Source organism: Rhinolophus sinicus, linkage group LG14 (assembly GCF_036562045.2).
Source record: "Rhinolophus sinicus isolate RSC01 linkage group LG14, ASM3656204v1, whole genome shotgun sequence".
Lineage (NCBI taxonomy): Eukaryota > Metazoa > Chordata > Mammalia > Chiroptera > Rhinolophidae > Rhinolophus > Rhinolophus sinicus.
In genome coordinates, this window is record NC_133763.1 from 43,222,177 (window position 1) to 43,238,272 (window position 16,096).

General features: G+C 41.8%; 1 protein-coding gene across 5 annotated transcripts in view; it reads left to right on the top strand.

Moving 5' to 3' along the window:
- Positions 1-6,802: 6,802 nt before the first annotated feature.
- RAP1A (RAP1A, member of RAS oncogene family) overlaps positions 6,803-16,096 on the top strand; it is a 68,867-nt gene continuing 59,573 nt past the window's right edge. Inside the window, exon 1 of one of the 5 annotated variants that reach the window (XM_074319239.1) lies at positions 6,803-6,931. Coding sequence is in view for 2 of the 5 variants with exons in the window: in XM_074319240.1 (XP_074175341.1) it covers positions 14,425-14,438 (14 nt within the window). In the remaining 3 variants the exon portion in view is untranslated. Of the gene's footprint in view, positions 6,932-9,728; positions 9,749-14,364; positions 14,439-16,096 lie in introns of those variants that run through there. The other 4 variants (XM_074319242.1, XM_074319241.1, XM_019730434.2 and 1 more) reach the window with 4 other exon arrangements.

Genomic DNA, 16,096 nt, shown 5'->3' on the forward strand with positions numbered 1-16,096 from the left:
CCATATTACAGATAAGAACACTGAGGTTAAGCAATTTTTCCAAGGTTGCACAGTTGGTGAGTGATAGAACACGCATTTAAACCTATGTAGTCTTACTCTAGAGACCATATGCTTAATTACTCAGCAATAATGCTTCCACTGCATAAGATCAGTAGATATATGGTAAAAATGCATTAAGGAATTTTTTTTAAAATCTGTTACTGACTCTTTCACTCCAAATGCATGAAGTGTTCTTTTTCTGAAAAAGTAATATCCAGGAGGAGAAGAAGGTGGTGGCAAATAGCCAAAATGGTTAGGATTAATTAGATAATTAAATTCCCAGAAACATACAACCTACCAAGACTTAATCATAAAGAAACAGAAAATCTGAACAGACTCATTACTAGTAAGGAGATTGAATCAGTAATCAAAAACCTCCCAGTAAACAAAAGTCCAGGACCAGATGACTCTACTAGTGAATTCTACCAAGTATTTAAATAAGAATACCAATCCTTCTCAAACTCTTTCCAAAAATAGAAGAGGAGGGAGCTCTTCCAAATTCATTTTATGAGGCCAGTATTACCCTGGTACCAAAACCAGACAAGGACACCACAAGAAAAGAAAATTATAAGCTAGTATCCCTGACGAACATAGATGCAAAAATCCTCAACAAAATATTAGCAGACTGATACATAAAAAGAGTCATATACCATGACCAAGTGGGATTTATTCCAGGGATGCAAGGATGGTTTAACATCTGCAAATTAGTCAATGTGATACACCACATTAACAAAATGAAAATCATGACTATCTGAATAGATGCAGAAAAGGCATTTGACAAAATTCAACATCCATTTATGATTTAAAAAAAAAAACACTCAACAAAGCAGGTATCTAGAAATGTACCTCCACATAATAAAGGCCATCTGTGACAAGCCCATAGCAAACATCATACTCAACAGTGAAAAACTGGAAACTTTTTCTCTAAAATCAACAACAAGACAAGGACGCCCACAATTGCCACTTTTATTCAATATAGTATTGAAAGTCCTAGCCAGAGCAAGTAGGCAAGAAAAAGCAATAAAAGGCATCCAAATTGAAAAGGAAGAAGATGATGTAATATTACATATAAAACCCTAAAACCATCAAAAAAACTGTTAGAACTAATAAACAAATTCAGTAAAGTTGCAGGATACAAAAATCAATGCACAAATTATCAAAGAGAGAAATTGAGAAAACAATCTGATTCACAATTGCATTATAAAGAATAAAATACCTAGGAATACATTTAACTAAGGAGGTGAAATACCTGTATGCTGAAAACTACAAAACATTAAATAAAGAAATTGAAAACACAAATAAATGAAAAGATATTCCAGGCTAATGGACTAGAAGAATTAATATTGTTAAAATGTTCATACTACCTAAAGCAATCTACAGATTCAATGTAAACCATATGAAAATTCCAATGGCAATTTTCACAGACCTAGAACAAACAATCCTAAAATTTGTATGGAGCCACAAAAGATTCCAAAAAGCCAAAGCTGTCTTCAGAAAGAAGAACAAAGCTGGAGGTATCATGCTCTCTGATTTCAAACTCTATTACAAAGCTACAGTAATTAAAACAGTATGGTACTGGCATAAAAACAGACACATAGATCAATGGAATAGAATAGAGAGCCCAGAAATAAACCCACGCGTATATTGTCAATTAATTTATGACAAAGGAGCCAAGAACATACAATGGAGAAAGGACAGTCTCTTTAGTAAATGGTGTTGGGTAAACTGGACAGAGACATGCACAAAACTGGACAACTATTTTTACATAAAATTAACTCAAAATGGTTTAAAGACTTGAATGTAAGACCTGAAACCATAAAACTCCTAGAAGAAAACATAAGCAGTAAACTCCTTCACTTGTGTCTGGGCAATGACTTATTAATCTGACAACAAAAAGTAAGAGCAACAAAAGCAAAAATCAACAAGTGGGACTACATCACACCAAGAAGCTTCTGCCACAGCAAAGAAAACCATTAACAAAACAAAAAGGCAACCCGCTGAATGGGAGGGAGGCAATATTTGCAAATCATGTCTGATAAGAGGTTAATACCCAAAATAAATAAAGAACTCATACAACTCAATAGTAAAAAACAAACAAACAAAAACACAATCCTACTAAAAAATGGGCCAAAGATCTGAATAGATATTTTTTCCAAAGACATACAGGTGTTCAACAGGTACATGAAAGATGTTCAACATCATTAATCATCAGGAAAATGCAAATCAGAACCACAATGAGATATCACCTCACACCTGTCAGAATGGCTGTTACCAAAAAGACAAGAAATGACAAGTGTTGGCAAGAATGTGGAGAAAAGGGAAGTCACTCTGTGGGTCAGCAGGATTGTAGCCTGGATGACCCAACTCATCCAAGTCATCTGTTTCCAAAGACTCATCTACCTCGTTTCTAGCAACCTCTAAGAACTGGAGAGCAGATGTGTGAAGACAACTATGTTTCAGATAGCTGTTTCCCACTTATTTTTTCCTTGCTTGTTCTTCTTTCATTCATTTCTTTTTAATTTCCAAGAGCTCTGCATCAAACTTGGCCTTCCAACTTAAGAAATTTCAGTTGTTTAAGAGGAGTGCCATGAAATAATTGCTTCTTGGCTTCTTCTGCTTCTTTTTCTTTTTGTTTGTCCTGGGGCATAAAGATATTCTCTTTGAGGGTTAGTGATATGACTCTTAGAGAGAAGCGTGAACGTTCTTCAGATTCCGCAAAAGTGTATATAACTCAATTCAGTGGTTAGTTGAGAAGTACCTTGTATATATAAGATACAAGACTAACACTGCACGAGGCACTAACATAATTAAAACACAGTGATCTGCAAGGAGGAATACTTAGTAACAGGAATAAAATGAATACACAAAACATATGACAAGGCAGTCTGTAAGTGTCACAGGTGAGGCAAAAATAGGAACAGTGGGATTCAGAGGAGAGAAAAAATCGGAAAAAGTTCCAAGTAGGAGCTGCAATACGAGACAGGCCTTCAAGAATTTCAACAGATTTGGAGTCTGAAAGAAGGCATATTGTTCCAGGCAGAGAGAATTTAGGCAAGTAAGTTGGCTCCTTTGTAAAAAGTTGGTAGGCATTACTGCAAGTAGTTCAATTTTGATTCAGAACCAGCTCTATATATGGAAAGGTGCATTGCAAGGTCAGGCTGGAAGAGCGAGGCGAAGACACATCATTGGGCAATTGGCAGACTAAGTAATTTGTTCCTGATGTGACAGGGAACTACTGATAATTTTTTAAATAGGGTGGAGTCATGATCTGGCCACTGCAGAGAGATGGTTCTGGCAAGAACACAAGATGGGCTGAAAGGAAAGCAACTAAGCAGAGGACCAAGTAGGAGACTATAGAAAAAGTCTAGACTGGAGGTAATCAGTACCTGACCCAGGGTAGTTGCAATGCAGACAGAGGAGGGGGCCGGTGGAAGAGACGTCTGTAGGAAGGATCTATTACGTCTGTGTGTCCAATACAGTAGCTCCAGCCACAAGTGGTTCTTTAAATCTCATTTACATTCATTAAAGTTAAGTGAGGTTTAAAATCCAACTCCTCAGTCCTATGAGCCACATTTCAAGTGCTCATTGTCCATATGTGATTACCATTTTGACGATGAAGATGAGAACATTTCCATCATGGGAGAATGTTCTATTGGACAGCGCAGATTGCTACATTTTGGGGACTGGCTGGGTATAGGGATGGGGAAGACGGATTAAAGGTGGCTGAGTAACTGAGGAAGGCAGTGCTGCGAATCGAACAGGGAAGTCAGGAAGAGGAGGAAAGATGTTTAGTTTCTGTCGAACACCAGGCAGGATAAAGTGCTAACACAAGTGCCTGGGTGTCCACAGTGAAAGGGGGGGTGGGAAAAACAAAGCACCCGGTGGGCTCTCCCCATGGCTTATAAAGGAGACCAGCAGTATGAAGTTGGCTTATTGTCTCCTCCACTCAGTTTCTCCCCAGACTGTACGGCTCCCTCATCCTCTCCCAAACCAATGGCTCATGTGTTTACTGGGAGGAGGGCATAAGCCCGAAAGCATCATTGCTGTTTCCTCACTCCAGGCACCTGCCTGAACCATTTTTCTCACAGATTATCTTCGCTTCCTCTCCCCCAACCGCCTCACTCACCCTTCCCCATGCTCGATCCTTGGAAAGTCCCCTTGCCCACACTTATTTGATTGCTTCCTCTTGAACTATTCTTTCCCACAGGGACCACTGAACCATTGGCCCCACTGCTGTTTTACTTGCCCTCTCTTCTCTCACAGCTTAGATTCCACGGTCTATGGCTAATTACCAATTGCTGACTTATTCCCCTGCCCCTCTCACTGACTTTTATCGGGAAACCCAGCCCTAGTTAAATCCAACTCTCCTTTAACCTCCCCACCGCGCCCCCACACCCAGCAACGGAGTGTGGCTGGAGAAAAACCACACAACCTTGCCGAGTGGTCTCACTTTAAATATAGGACCACCAACTCAAGAGGGCCCTCAGCATTGTCCAGCCTACACCTCTCTCGTAACTTTGCCACTCTTCAGGGGAGTTCTTTCTCACCTTCTTCTATCTCCTTAAATAGCCAATCGCCTCTTCCCGGTCACCATTGCACAGAGCAAAGTACTGTGAGAGGGAGCCGGCACACACAGGACTCAGTGTAAATTGAGAAACTGCAGTGTATGTGTGTAGGAATGCTAAAAGGCACCACCCCTCCAGGCAGAGCAATTAGAAAAGGTGCCCCTTCCTCCAGGTCGATGTGGCTTCACAGCTTGGTTGGCAGAACAGGGGCTGGATTTCAATGCCCACCTGCCCCCTTCTGCTCCATGGTGGCCCAAGCACGCCACCACCGAATGGACTACCTGACCTGCGTTTGCAGCTAGATGTTGCCTTCTCTCCAAAAACAGTGTGTAAACATACTGTCCTTGCTTCCAAGCAAGGCCAACCTTTTTACTTCTATGCTAGGTCCCACTGTGTCTCACCTACTTGAAGACAATCTTTCTCCAGTTGTTTCCTCCTTTGCAGTATCACTTCTACCTTCCGGAAGGGTCATTCCAGCATATTAACATGAGGAAACATCTCCCACCTTAAAATACCCTCCCTTGATCCCAAGGAATCCTCTGGCTACTGTCCACTTCTCACTTGCTCTTACAGGACAGCTCCTCAGGAGCTTTTAGATTTGCTATGAACACTTGTTCTCCCTCACCTCCCATTCTCTTGTTAACACACCCCAATCAGACTTTCTCCTTTTTGACCCCATTGAAACTGCTTTTGTCCATCAAGGCCATCAGGCACCTTCATCAGGCCAAATCCAGCCTTCAAGCTCTCCGATCTCATTTTACTCATTTCATCAGTATTTGGTAAGACTGACCACTCCCACCTTCCCGAAACAATCCTGTTATCTTCCAACAGTCCCCCCTCTCCAGGTGTTCCTCCCACCTGACCCGTAGCAATTCTCCTTTTCTACTTAATCTCCAAGTGTTGGAGTTCCTTAGTCCCCGCCCCCAGCTACTTTCCCTCCCCAAGTGATTTTATATAGACCTACTGCGTAAAAAGCTTCTGTGTGCTGACGAATCCCAAATTTTTATCTCAGATTCATGTATCCAATTGTTTACTAGTATTTCCACTTGGATGTATACCGAGCACCTATGTGACACATACAAAACAGAACTCCTGATTTTCCCCATCCCATATTTTCTCCTCCTTGACTCTTCCCCCATCTCATTAAATGGCACCACCATTAACCCATCCTTGAGGCCCCGAACCTGATAATCATCCATGATCTTTCTGTTTCACACACTCTTTGCCGAATCCATTTCAATTCAGAATCTATCTGAATAGCTCTTTTCTCACGCCTTCCTTGCGGCCACCCTATTTCACCAACAGCTTCTTTAACTGGTCTTCTTGCAGACATCTATGCTTCCCTGTTGTGTATCTTACACACATTAACAAGAGTCACTTTTAAAAACGTGAATCAGAGGTGGTCACTCATCTGCTCACCCTCCCATGGCTTTCTGTTGCTCTTATAACCGCCCATAAAGCTCACTGGATCTGGCCACTTCCCCACCTCAGCCTACCTACTATTGCTTGCTCTCTAGCCAGTTGGCTCCTATAAGCAACACTGGCCTTTAGTTGTTCCTGCAACATGCCAGGCATATTTCCACCTCTGAGTTTATGGCTGATTTTCTTTCAGCTTGGAAAGGCTGTCCCAGCCCCACCCAGGTATTTGCTAGGCTCATTCCTTTATATCAAACACCTATGTGCTCAGAGGTGTCCTCTGAGGGCCAACATCTGCTTAGCTATAAAGTCACCCCACTCCCGGCTTTATTTTTCTGCACACCACTTACCACCATTTAAAATTTCTGTTTACTTGTCTCCTCTGTCTCACCCCACTAGAACTCTCAAGCTCCACGATGGCCCTTGCTTGCCTATGGCTTTGTCCCTTGCGCCTAGAACAGTGCCTGGCACCTACGAAGTGTTCAGTTAGTACTTGTCAAATGGTTATATTCCCTTCAAGATTTCATTTCTCCTGAATCCTCGGACCCTTCCTCGGATCACTTCCGGCCCTATGCACCCCGCCCCATGCCATCCTCCGCAGAGCCGGAACTCCCCGCACCTCCACCAGCGTTCTTTGCTCTCCCCACCCCTTCCTGCGCGGCCCCTTTAAGCGGACTCCGGAACACCGCGGGGAAGGCGGGGCCGAAACCTCGCGGACCGCGACTCGGAGGGGCGGGGAGGAGCTAGGGGGCGGGGCCTGCGTGCTGCGTGCGTGCGCGTTCTGGAGGCGCCGCCGCCGCCACCGCTCTCGAGGCCGCTGCCGCCGTCGCCGCGCAGAGCCGGAGCAGGAGCCACGGCCGAGAGGAGGGAGGAGGAGGAGGAGGAGGTGGAGGAGGCGCCGGACCGGGGGGGTGAGTGAGGGGCGGGGAGCCGGGGCCGGCCCCAGAGGGAGCGGGGGGCGCGGGTCGGCCGAGCCGGGGCTGAGGCGGCTCCTGTCGCCGGTCAGTCCCCCAGCTCCCCCTTCCTCCGCCGCGTTCCCTCGGTGTCCGGGGCGGCGGCCCGGGGGCCTGGCGGGCGGGAGGGGCCGGGGCTCGGGGAGGCCCGGCCGCAGCCGCCAGGGCCGAAGCCAACCACGCCCGCGGGCTGAGCCGGGCGGCAGTGGCTGGGCCTGCGGGAGACGGCCGGGAGGGGCCCGGGCCGGGTGTGGGAGAGAAAGAGGACATTGTGTCCCCCACCCTCCGGCTCCCGGAGGTGTCATGGCACGAGCCCGCTTCCTTCGCCATCTCTCCGGACACAGTGCCCTCGCGCCTCGTCCCCCGGGAGGTGTGGACGGCGGGACGCCGCTGCCTTTCCTCGCTGCTCGCGTGTCCCCACACCCGGGTCACAGCTTCCTCCGAACCCAGCTGTCCCTTTGGGGGACACGAGGAAAGGCGGCTGCAGGGATGGGTGCCTTTCCTGTCCTCCCTGCTCGGCCTCGCGAGGTGCGGGGAGCCTGGAGCGTTGCCCCGTCTCTGGTCACTTGTGTCCGGGTCCGGGGTCGCCGTCGCCTTCCTTGCTCCCCCGAGCGCGCACGGCTGACATTTCTCCATCCCACGCCGCCTCGCAGCCCCTTTCCCGCCCTCGTGGCCCCCAGGTCTTCCGCAGCAGGCCATGTGTTCGCCTTTCCGGCGTTGCTTCGCTCGCGTCTCTGCTTCCCTGGATTTCGTTAGGGGACACGGTCCGTGGGATTCGTGGGTGCCTCCGAACTGGGGCTGGTAGGAGTGTCGCTGGCCCTTTTACTCAGGAAGTTAAGGGACGGTGTCTTAAGCTGAATTGTGTAATGGACTGCTGTGGGGAAAAGATGAGGGGGAGACCCTCCTGCCTGAAACAAATGGAATCTCCTCCCAGGGCTAAGCCCCCGAGTTTAGGGGACCTCTGGTCCGCTTGGGGAAAGAACTAGCGTTGAGCAGTCACCTGTCTTCGGGAGGGAAGATCATTTTGTCAGTGCTTTGCAGGGAGGAGGGTGTAGGAAATGAAAGGGACTAGTAAGAGGGCAGGAGGTTAATGGGCCACCGCCTTACAGGTGGCCACGGTTTGCTGCCTTCTGGGTGTGGGAGGAGGATTCTTTCTGTTTTTATCACAGTCAGAGTAACGCACTGGCTCGCAGTGTTCATGGGGGACTCTTACCTTCAAAAGCACGTTGAAGGGCAGTCTCAGAAGGGATGCTGCTGGAAACAGGATTTGGAAACTTACTTTTGGTTTCCTGTCAGTGTGTGGGGGTGGGCATGTGTATGTGTAGTGTTTCTTTTTTTTGATGTCATTGATATCTGCCGTATTTTGGCATAATAAGCACTCAATCCGGCCCCCAGCTCCTTTGTGTCTTTATTGTGATTGCCTGTAAGACTTTCTGTTTTGAAGTTCCATTTGCGTTGGTTGAAATTCTTTTTTTAGGCTGGTGTTTCAGTGAATCTTGTTTCCTCGGTAAGGTGTGGAGGATTGTACGGTGCCTGGTGTGTGGTAGACATTTATTGGCTGTTTCTTGAATGATTACAAAGATGTGTCTAAGTATTAGTATGTATGTATCTTCTGTCCTTTTGAGAGGTAGCTTCCATTTGAATATTGCATTTCACTTCCAATATGTAAAGTAGTAATGCTTGACCTTTTTAGGCCACTGATACCTTTGAGAATATGGTGAAATATATAGACTCTCTCTGCAGGAAAAAAAGCAATAGGCATTTGTGTGCAAAATGTTGCCATTTCGGGGGCCCTCTGAAGCCAACCATGGTTACCTGTCTGGACAGTAAACTGGAATCCCTGAATATTATTCATTTCCATGTTAAAACTGTTGAACAGCCTTTGTTCATGTTCTATGTGGTCTCAGGAATGACAGTGTTTCCACTTACAGATTAAACTTTCGGTCTTTGGGAACACGATTTTAGAGTGATTGTTATTACAATTTTATGGGGAAAAGTTCTCATTAGTAACTATTACCAGTCAGTAACAGTTAAGAATGGCTTCAAAAGAAATAAGACTGTTACAGTTGCTGTCGGCAGCCTAAAATCTTAATCACGACTGAATTATGATTTTTATTGTACATACTGCTGAGCAATATCAACAGCACTTGAAAATGTTCACAAATCAAACCCGTTTTCCTGTTCTCTTCCAAGCTTTTCATATACATGGTTTTTCATGTAGTTAATAATTATTGTATCGACATTCAATGTTAATTCAACAAGTGCTTTTTGAATGCCCACTGGAATAAAACAAAGTCCTTACTGTGATAGAGTTTATATTCTAATCAGGAGAGATGGGCCATAGCCAAATAAATATAGGATATGTCAGATGATAAGAGCTATGCAGGGGAGTAAGGTAAGTTAGCGCATCAGTAGCAGGGAAGGGTAGGCAGGGAAGACAGGAGACTGGAGTAGAGACCCGAAGGAGGTGAGGAGATGTGTATTCTCTGGGGGAAAAAGGGTACAAGCAAAGAGGACAAGTGCAAAGACACCTCAGTGTACTTGGTCTTTTTTAGGACAGCGAGGAGGCCAGTAAGCAAGAGGGCCACCAAGAGAGTTTGACGTTAGAGAATTAGCTGGGGCCACACTGTAAGGCCTTGGGAAGAAGAATGAGATGGTTTTGAGCCGAAAGGAGACCTGTTCTCACTGAAGTTTGTGAGCATCATCCTGGCTGTTGTGTGGAAGTCAACTTGGGGCGCGGGGAGCAAGAGTGGAGGAAGCAGGAAGACCAATGAGGTTAATCTTAATTTTAAATCTTTTTCAGCGGTTGCAAACAGTCCATCTACCTGCTGTTGGGCATAGAAGTAGCTTCCTTCCCCCCTCATTAAAATGACAATGAAATGAACATGTTTGTATATGCAACATTTTCTCCTTTTGGAATATTTCCTGGGGGTTGATTTCCAGAAGGACTACTGAATCAAAGTATGTGAATATGTTTGTGTTCTTGGTGTATCTATGGATCCTTCAAAGAGTGGGTTGTACTTATTAAAGTGATCACCACAGTTGTTGATCTGAAGTTTCATGGTAATGTCACTTTCATTGAGTATTATCATTTAATACTTTAAAATTTTGAGTTATAAAAAGAGATCTTTTAAATTGTTAGGTTTAATTTTCTAATAGCTCGTATTTGGAGCTTGTGTATTATTAGCTCAGAGAAATGAATTAGCGTCTCTACTCTCAGGGAGTTTTACATTCTGTTTATTTTGTAATCTAATAGTTGAGTTTCTGCAAATCTTGCCAAAGTTCACTGTTAACCCATGAACTTTGTTATATGTGGTTAATGATCTTTTATATAAAATCAGCATTCCAATCAAGCATTTAGTTTTTCTTTTTCTTTTTTCCTTTTTTCCCCTTCCGCCCCCACCCCCACTCCAGTTCAAACCCTTGTTTCTCAGTCTAGTTGTGTAGGACACAGCTCCCTGGCCCATGCTGGTATTATGAGCCGGACGCTCCCCCGGCTGAGGCAGCCAGTTGCCAGTCGTTGGTCGGCCACTCACAGCAGCTCATGGTAGCCCAGGGCAGCTCATGATGGCTGCCGGCCTCTCACGCTGCCTGCCGGCCACTCACAGTGTCCACCAGCCACTCATGGCATTACTTGGTAGCCCACGGCAGCTCACGCTAACCTCCAGCTGCTCACAGCAGCCCAGCTCCAGGGAGAGCTGTTGTTCACTATCTTAGCTGTAGAGGGCGCAGCTCACTGGCCCATGCGGGAATCGAACTAGCGGCCTCAGCATTAGGAGTTTGGCCCTCCAACCATCTGAGCCTCTGTGCCGGCCCGCATTTAATTTTTCAAACTCAGAATTCCTTTTTCTCCCCCCTTACAAAGGGATTTTTTTAATGGTATCTGTAATTTGTTTGTATGTCTTTAGAATTTTACAACTGTGACAGCCCCATGTTTTGGTCTTTGCAATAAATTATGCAACCTGGTACTCAGTTGAGGACTCTCACAGTTGAAGTTTTAAATTGTTGTAATTCTTTATAGTTATTCAAAACAGAGAGTATTGTTTCTGTTAAATAAGGTCAGCATTGCATCTTTGAAATTTTATTTATTTTTTTAAGGGAGGATGATACCAGTCTGTTTTGATAGAAATCATACCACTATGAAGGCATTGGTCAGCATTTCTGGTTGTGAAATCTAGCTGGCTTGATTTGGCATGAGCAGGGAACTCCAATATCTATGAAGTGAGTGGTTGAACTAATGGAGTTACCTGCAAGCACCTAGCACAGTGTCTTGATACATGCTAGGGACCCAGCGAATGAGTGTTCATTGAACCTCAGATAACCTCTAAGCTTCCAGTTCTAAAATTCTCCTATTTTAGGAATTCAATAAAAATATCTCATATAAAGCATTTATATCATAATGTTGTGGTGAGTTTAAAATTGTGAATACAAATTTCCTCCTAATGTTCCTTTTCAAATTAAACTTATAAATTTAAAAAAGTTACGGCATATTTCCAAATATTTTCTGCTCATTCTGATATCATGTGTGTTGCCTGAGTTAATGCCAATCACATGGAAAAGATTAGTGTTAAACAAATATACTTAGGTTTGCATATGTTACTGAGGTAGGTGAAGCATCCAATTTTTCCTTTTTTGTGGATGAAATTTGGGGTAGTTTTTACTGTGCTTTTCAGTCTTTTCATGCACAGAGATAATATTGGCCCATTCATTCACGTTTTGAATTTTTGTAATAGTGGTTATGGGTTTGCACTGAATGGTTCACATAATCTCTCCCTTCCCCTTCACAGTTTTGAGATGACTGGTTAAGAGGGCAGTTTGTTTCAAAGTTAAATGATCCAAGTGAGTATTGAACCTATAAGCTTAGTTTATCATGGTATTCTGATCAATAAGGCAATTCAACAGAGAACTATGCCATGCTCTCATTTCTGCTTGAAAATAGGCCTTTTAGAAGTAGAAGGTACACGTGTGCACCAATAAGAAACAGGAAATTGTGTGTGATGATTAAGGTGAAGTTGAGACAAGAAATATTGTACATCTTTTTATAAGTGGTCTAACAACCCTTCTCATGTGATTTTCAGAAGTACGTGATATATACATGGAGGATTCAATATGTTCTATGAAATTAAGTTGAATCATTAGACAAGTTAATGGCTTTTTTGTACCAATGACTTCTTTATTTAAGCTGTATAAATTTAAGTAGATAAATCTGGGGGGAAAAATTTTCTTTCCCAGATACAGATTCCTATCTTTAGCCTATTTATTACTTCACATTGAAAGAGGGTGGTTCAAAGTGTGGAATGGTAAAGTTAACCAAATTTGGAATTAAATGTGTAATCCATGTTTGGTTCTAGAATACATTTAAATTAGGCAATATTTCATAAGAATAGGAAATGCCAAACTACACATTGTAACTGATAAAATATATTGTTGGATTAATTAAAACTTGAACTGCCTTAGGTTGAACTCAGGAGTATATATACCTATAACAATAATGGTTGTTTGCTGTGCTATATTGTATTATTGTGGTTGTAAAAAAATAACTGCTAAGGATAGAACTATGGTTTAGTTATCAACTACAAAAGTGTAAAGTAATAGAGGCACAAAGAACTGGCTACAACTGCTTTTCTTGGACAAATCCCAAATGCAGCTTGTAAGATTCTAAGTTAGTAGTAGTAGGAAATTCTCCCTTATTGCAGACTGAACATTTCAGATTTGTCAGATGTGTAACCCAGAGAGAAAATTCATTCACTGTATTTTCAGTGATATTTTTAAATTCATTTATAAATAGAATCATTTTGTTCCAGAGAAGTATTATAGAACATTAAACAAATAACCATGACTTAATGACTTTAACAGTTGAAATTTAACACTCATCTTTTGATTTTATGTAGTTTTCAGTATCTAGTCTAAATCATTGATGTCTTTTGAAACACTTTTTAAATTAAATTGTATGCTCGTGAAAACGTTGCATAATTTCATTAGTAGATTTCAGATTCAGTCATTGAACAGATGTTTGAGTGACCCAATATTAGGCTCTTTGATGGAAGCTTCTATTTAAGGAATTTATAAGCTACTAATTTATTTTCTTTGCCAGAACCTGACATATGTTTTATAAATAAATGTTGTATTTTCATGGTAGAATAAAAATAGAATGATATTAATGTCTAAGTAAAATATTTTAAATTCTCTCTTAGTTGCTTATCAACTGTTTCTGTGGCCTTATTTTCTAACAGCTTTTTAGTGTTTTATCAGTTTCCCAATTGTTTAAAATATAACAAAATAAGAATTGTTTGCTGCCTATTAACTTCAGTCCAAGACTTTTTGTTTCTCAAGTTGCTTTTCTGCATATATGTCACTTTGTGGGGAAGTTTATTTTCTTGTTCAGCTAGCAATTTAAATTCTATGTTTAATGTGAGAAGTTTGGTTTTTTTTTTAGTACAGCTTAATATTTTTTCTACACTGATTAAAATCATCCTGTGCCATTAAAGTTAACTATCCACTAGAATAGAAATGTGCATATAGATAAAATGCATCAGTGTATATTTTTAGTGAATGTTGGTAGCTTGCCTGCTTTATTTTCAAGTCCCCCAACGCCCCCCTCCCCAGAGCTAACTGTGATGTACTTAAAAGGCAACAAAAGTACATTTACTTAATTTGCAAAATGAGAATAGTTTTTCTGATTTTGCCATTTTTGCATGTTTTGAGTTAGGATTAATTGGATGTTTATTATTTTCACTAAACACAGTAAAAGAGTTCAACTGTGGTGCTTTCTGTTGGAGTATTGGCTGACTTTTAGTTAGTGAGCCTTATGCAATTCCATGAACACTATTGCGTTTTGGATGGCATTCTTTATACAATCTAACAGTAAATGGGAGCGTAAAAGAAGCTGGAAACAAAAGAAGTTTGACATCTTCTTCGCACTAGGAAATGTAGTTTCTATTTCAAGTAATATGCCCTTGTTAGGTTCTGGATCATTTTCAGTGCTTAAAACTGCTTAAACATTTTTTCCTGTTTAAAGTAATTCATGTTCCATTGTGACAAATTTGGAAAAGAACACAAATGTAAAGAAATATTGAAAAGCCCCCATAAACATGTCACCCAGAAATAATTATGAGTAACATTTTAATGTGCATTTTTCTAGCTCTGTCCTTGTATGTACAGATTTTTTAATTTCTAAAAAAATTGGAATTACACTTTTACGTGGACCGTTTTTCTTCTACTTTTTTTTCTCTGAACAAGATACTGGTCTCCTACCTACTGTGGGACTTTTTAGGTTGATTCTTTGTAATATTACTATTTTAAATAACACCGGGGCAAACCTTTTAATACACTTATCTTTGATTACATCTCTTTTTTTTTTTCTTTCTTTAGGATAGGTTCTCAGAAGTGGGATAACTGGATCAGAGGGTGGTTGCCCTGTGTATAAGAATGTGTGTCTCACTGCACCCTCAATGGCATTGAGTAGGTCAGTTTTTACAATCTTTGCCAATTTGGTAGATATCTTTTACATTTCCTGGGTGGTAATCACAAAATCCTTACATTATTAATAATCTGTGAAACCGTCATTAGTGATTTGCAGTCATCTTTCAAAAAGTTGGTTAGAATGAATTTCTTTGAAAATATTTCAGGTGAAAGTAATCCTTGTGACATAAAAAGATATTCCTTGAAGTTACAATTTGCACGTTGTTCTTTTATTGGAAAGAAATAGCATTTTAATGTCTCCCTTTACTAAAATGACAAACACGAGAAAGCTTATTTTTATAGCATGTAGTAAGAAATATGATGTAAGGCTAAATTTCTTCAGATAGATTGAAAGGGGTAGTCACGTGGTTCGGACTAAAAAATAAACACTTAAGTGTTTAGAGTAATGGCCCTAGAGGTAGGCAGCCTGGGTTCAAATCCTTGCCTTGCCACTTACTGAGTACATGATTTGAGGCAACTTAGTGTATCATTCGAGGTAACTTACTAAATATATGACTTGATGTTTCTGAACTTTGGCTTTGTCATCTTTAAAAGGAGATAATACCTACTTCATAGGATTGTTGAGAGGATTTGAAATACTGTGTGAGACTGGTTGGCATATAGAAGCCATTTAATAAAAGCTATTGTTAAATTTGAGTGAGTTTTTTGCTTTTTGCCCGTTTGGGTGGGTGGGGCAGGAGATGACATTTGTGTGGCCTTGCTTACGTGATTAAATGCAGAGATGCAAAATGGCTGTGAGCAATGGCAGCTGGAGGGGAGTGGTAGACATTCTTTGTGGTAGGAATGGCATGAGCCAATATAGAAAGTTCAGGACAAGCTGCTGGAGGACAGGAGCCTGATTTGACAGAAGCCTAGGATTGTATAATTAGCAAACATAGTGATAAGGCCGCAAACGTAGATTGAGGCTAGAATTTGGATGCTAGGCTGAGAAGTACAGACTTTATTCAGGAGTGCAAGAAGTTTTGATGATGAGGAACATGATTCCATCTTTTGGAAGATGAATCTGGCTACCGAGTACAGAATGAATTGAGGAAGAAAGACAGGGACGCTGTTTCTAATAGCACAGGTAAGATACGAGCATTTAAAGGAAAATGAGGGGAAGTTGCAGAGAGTCACTGTTGTGAAGATCTCTGGATCTTTAAGTGTAGCAGAGGAATTCAAAAGAAAACAGCTGAATCTAAGAGAGAGGCTATGTGGAGTTAGGCAACCTCCAAAAGAAGACACCGTAGGACTCAGTACAGTTTGGGTGTTGCTACCTTTTTTAAGCAATTGGAAGGTAAAAGATTCCTGTTCATCAGTGAAAAGCATATGTTGATGCTGTTTCTTTGACAAATTTATAGTCTCCTCAGATATTTCATTTATTTAGTGTTTCAGTTCTTAGTTAACAGGGAATCCTCATGTTTAGATATTGAATTTCTGGAATGTATTATCTTAAAATACTTCAACGTAAGGTGAAATCCTTTGCGTGTGGTCTTTCCAGGATTTGTAAATGTGACTGGGCTTCAGGAGCATCAGCTGTGTGAGGAGAAGTAATGAATGAAAAGTGAAGTGTAGACTTCGTGTTTGTTAAGCAGCTTAGAATGTTGAGGGCAGTGAAATGTGGAACAATGAAAACTAGGAAATAGACCACATGATATTTAG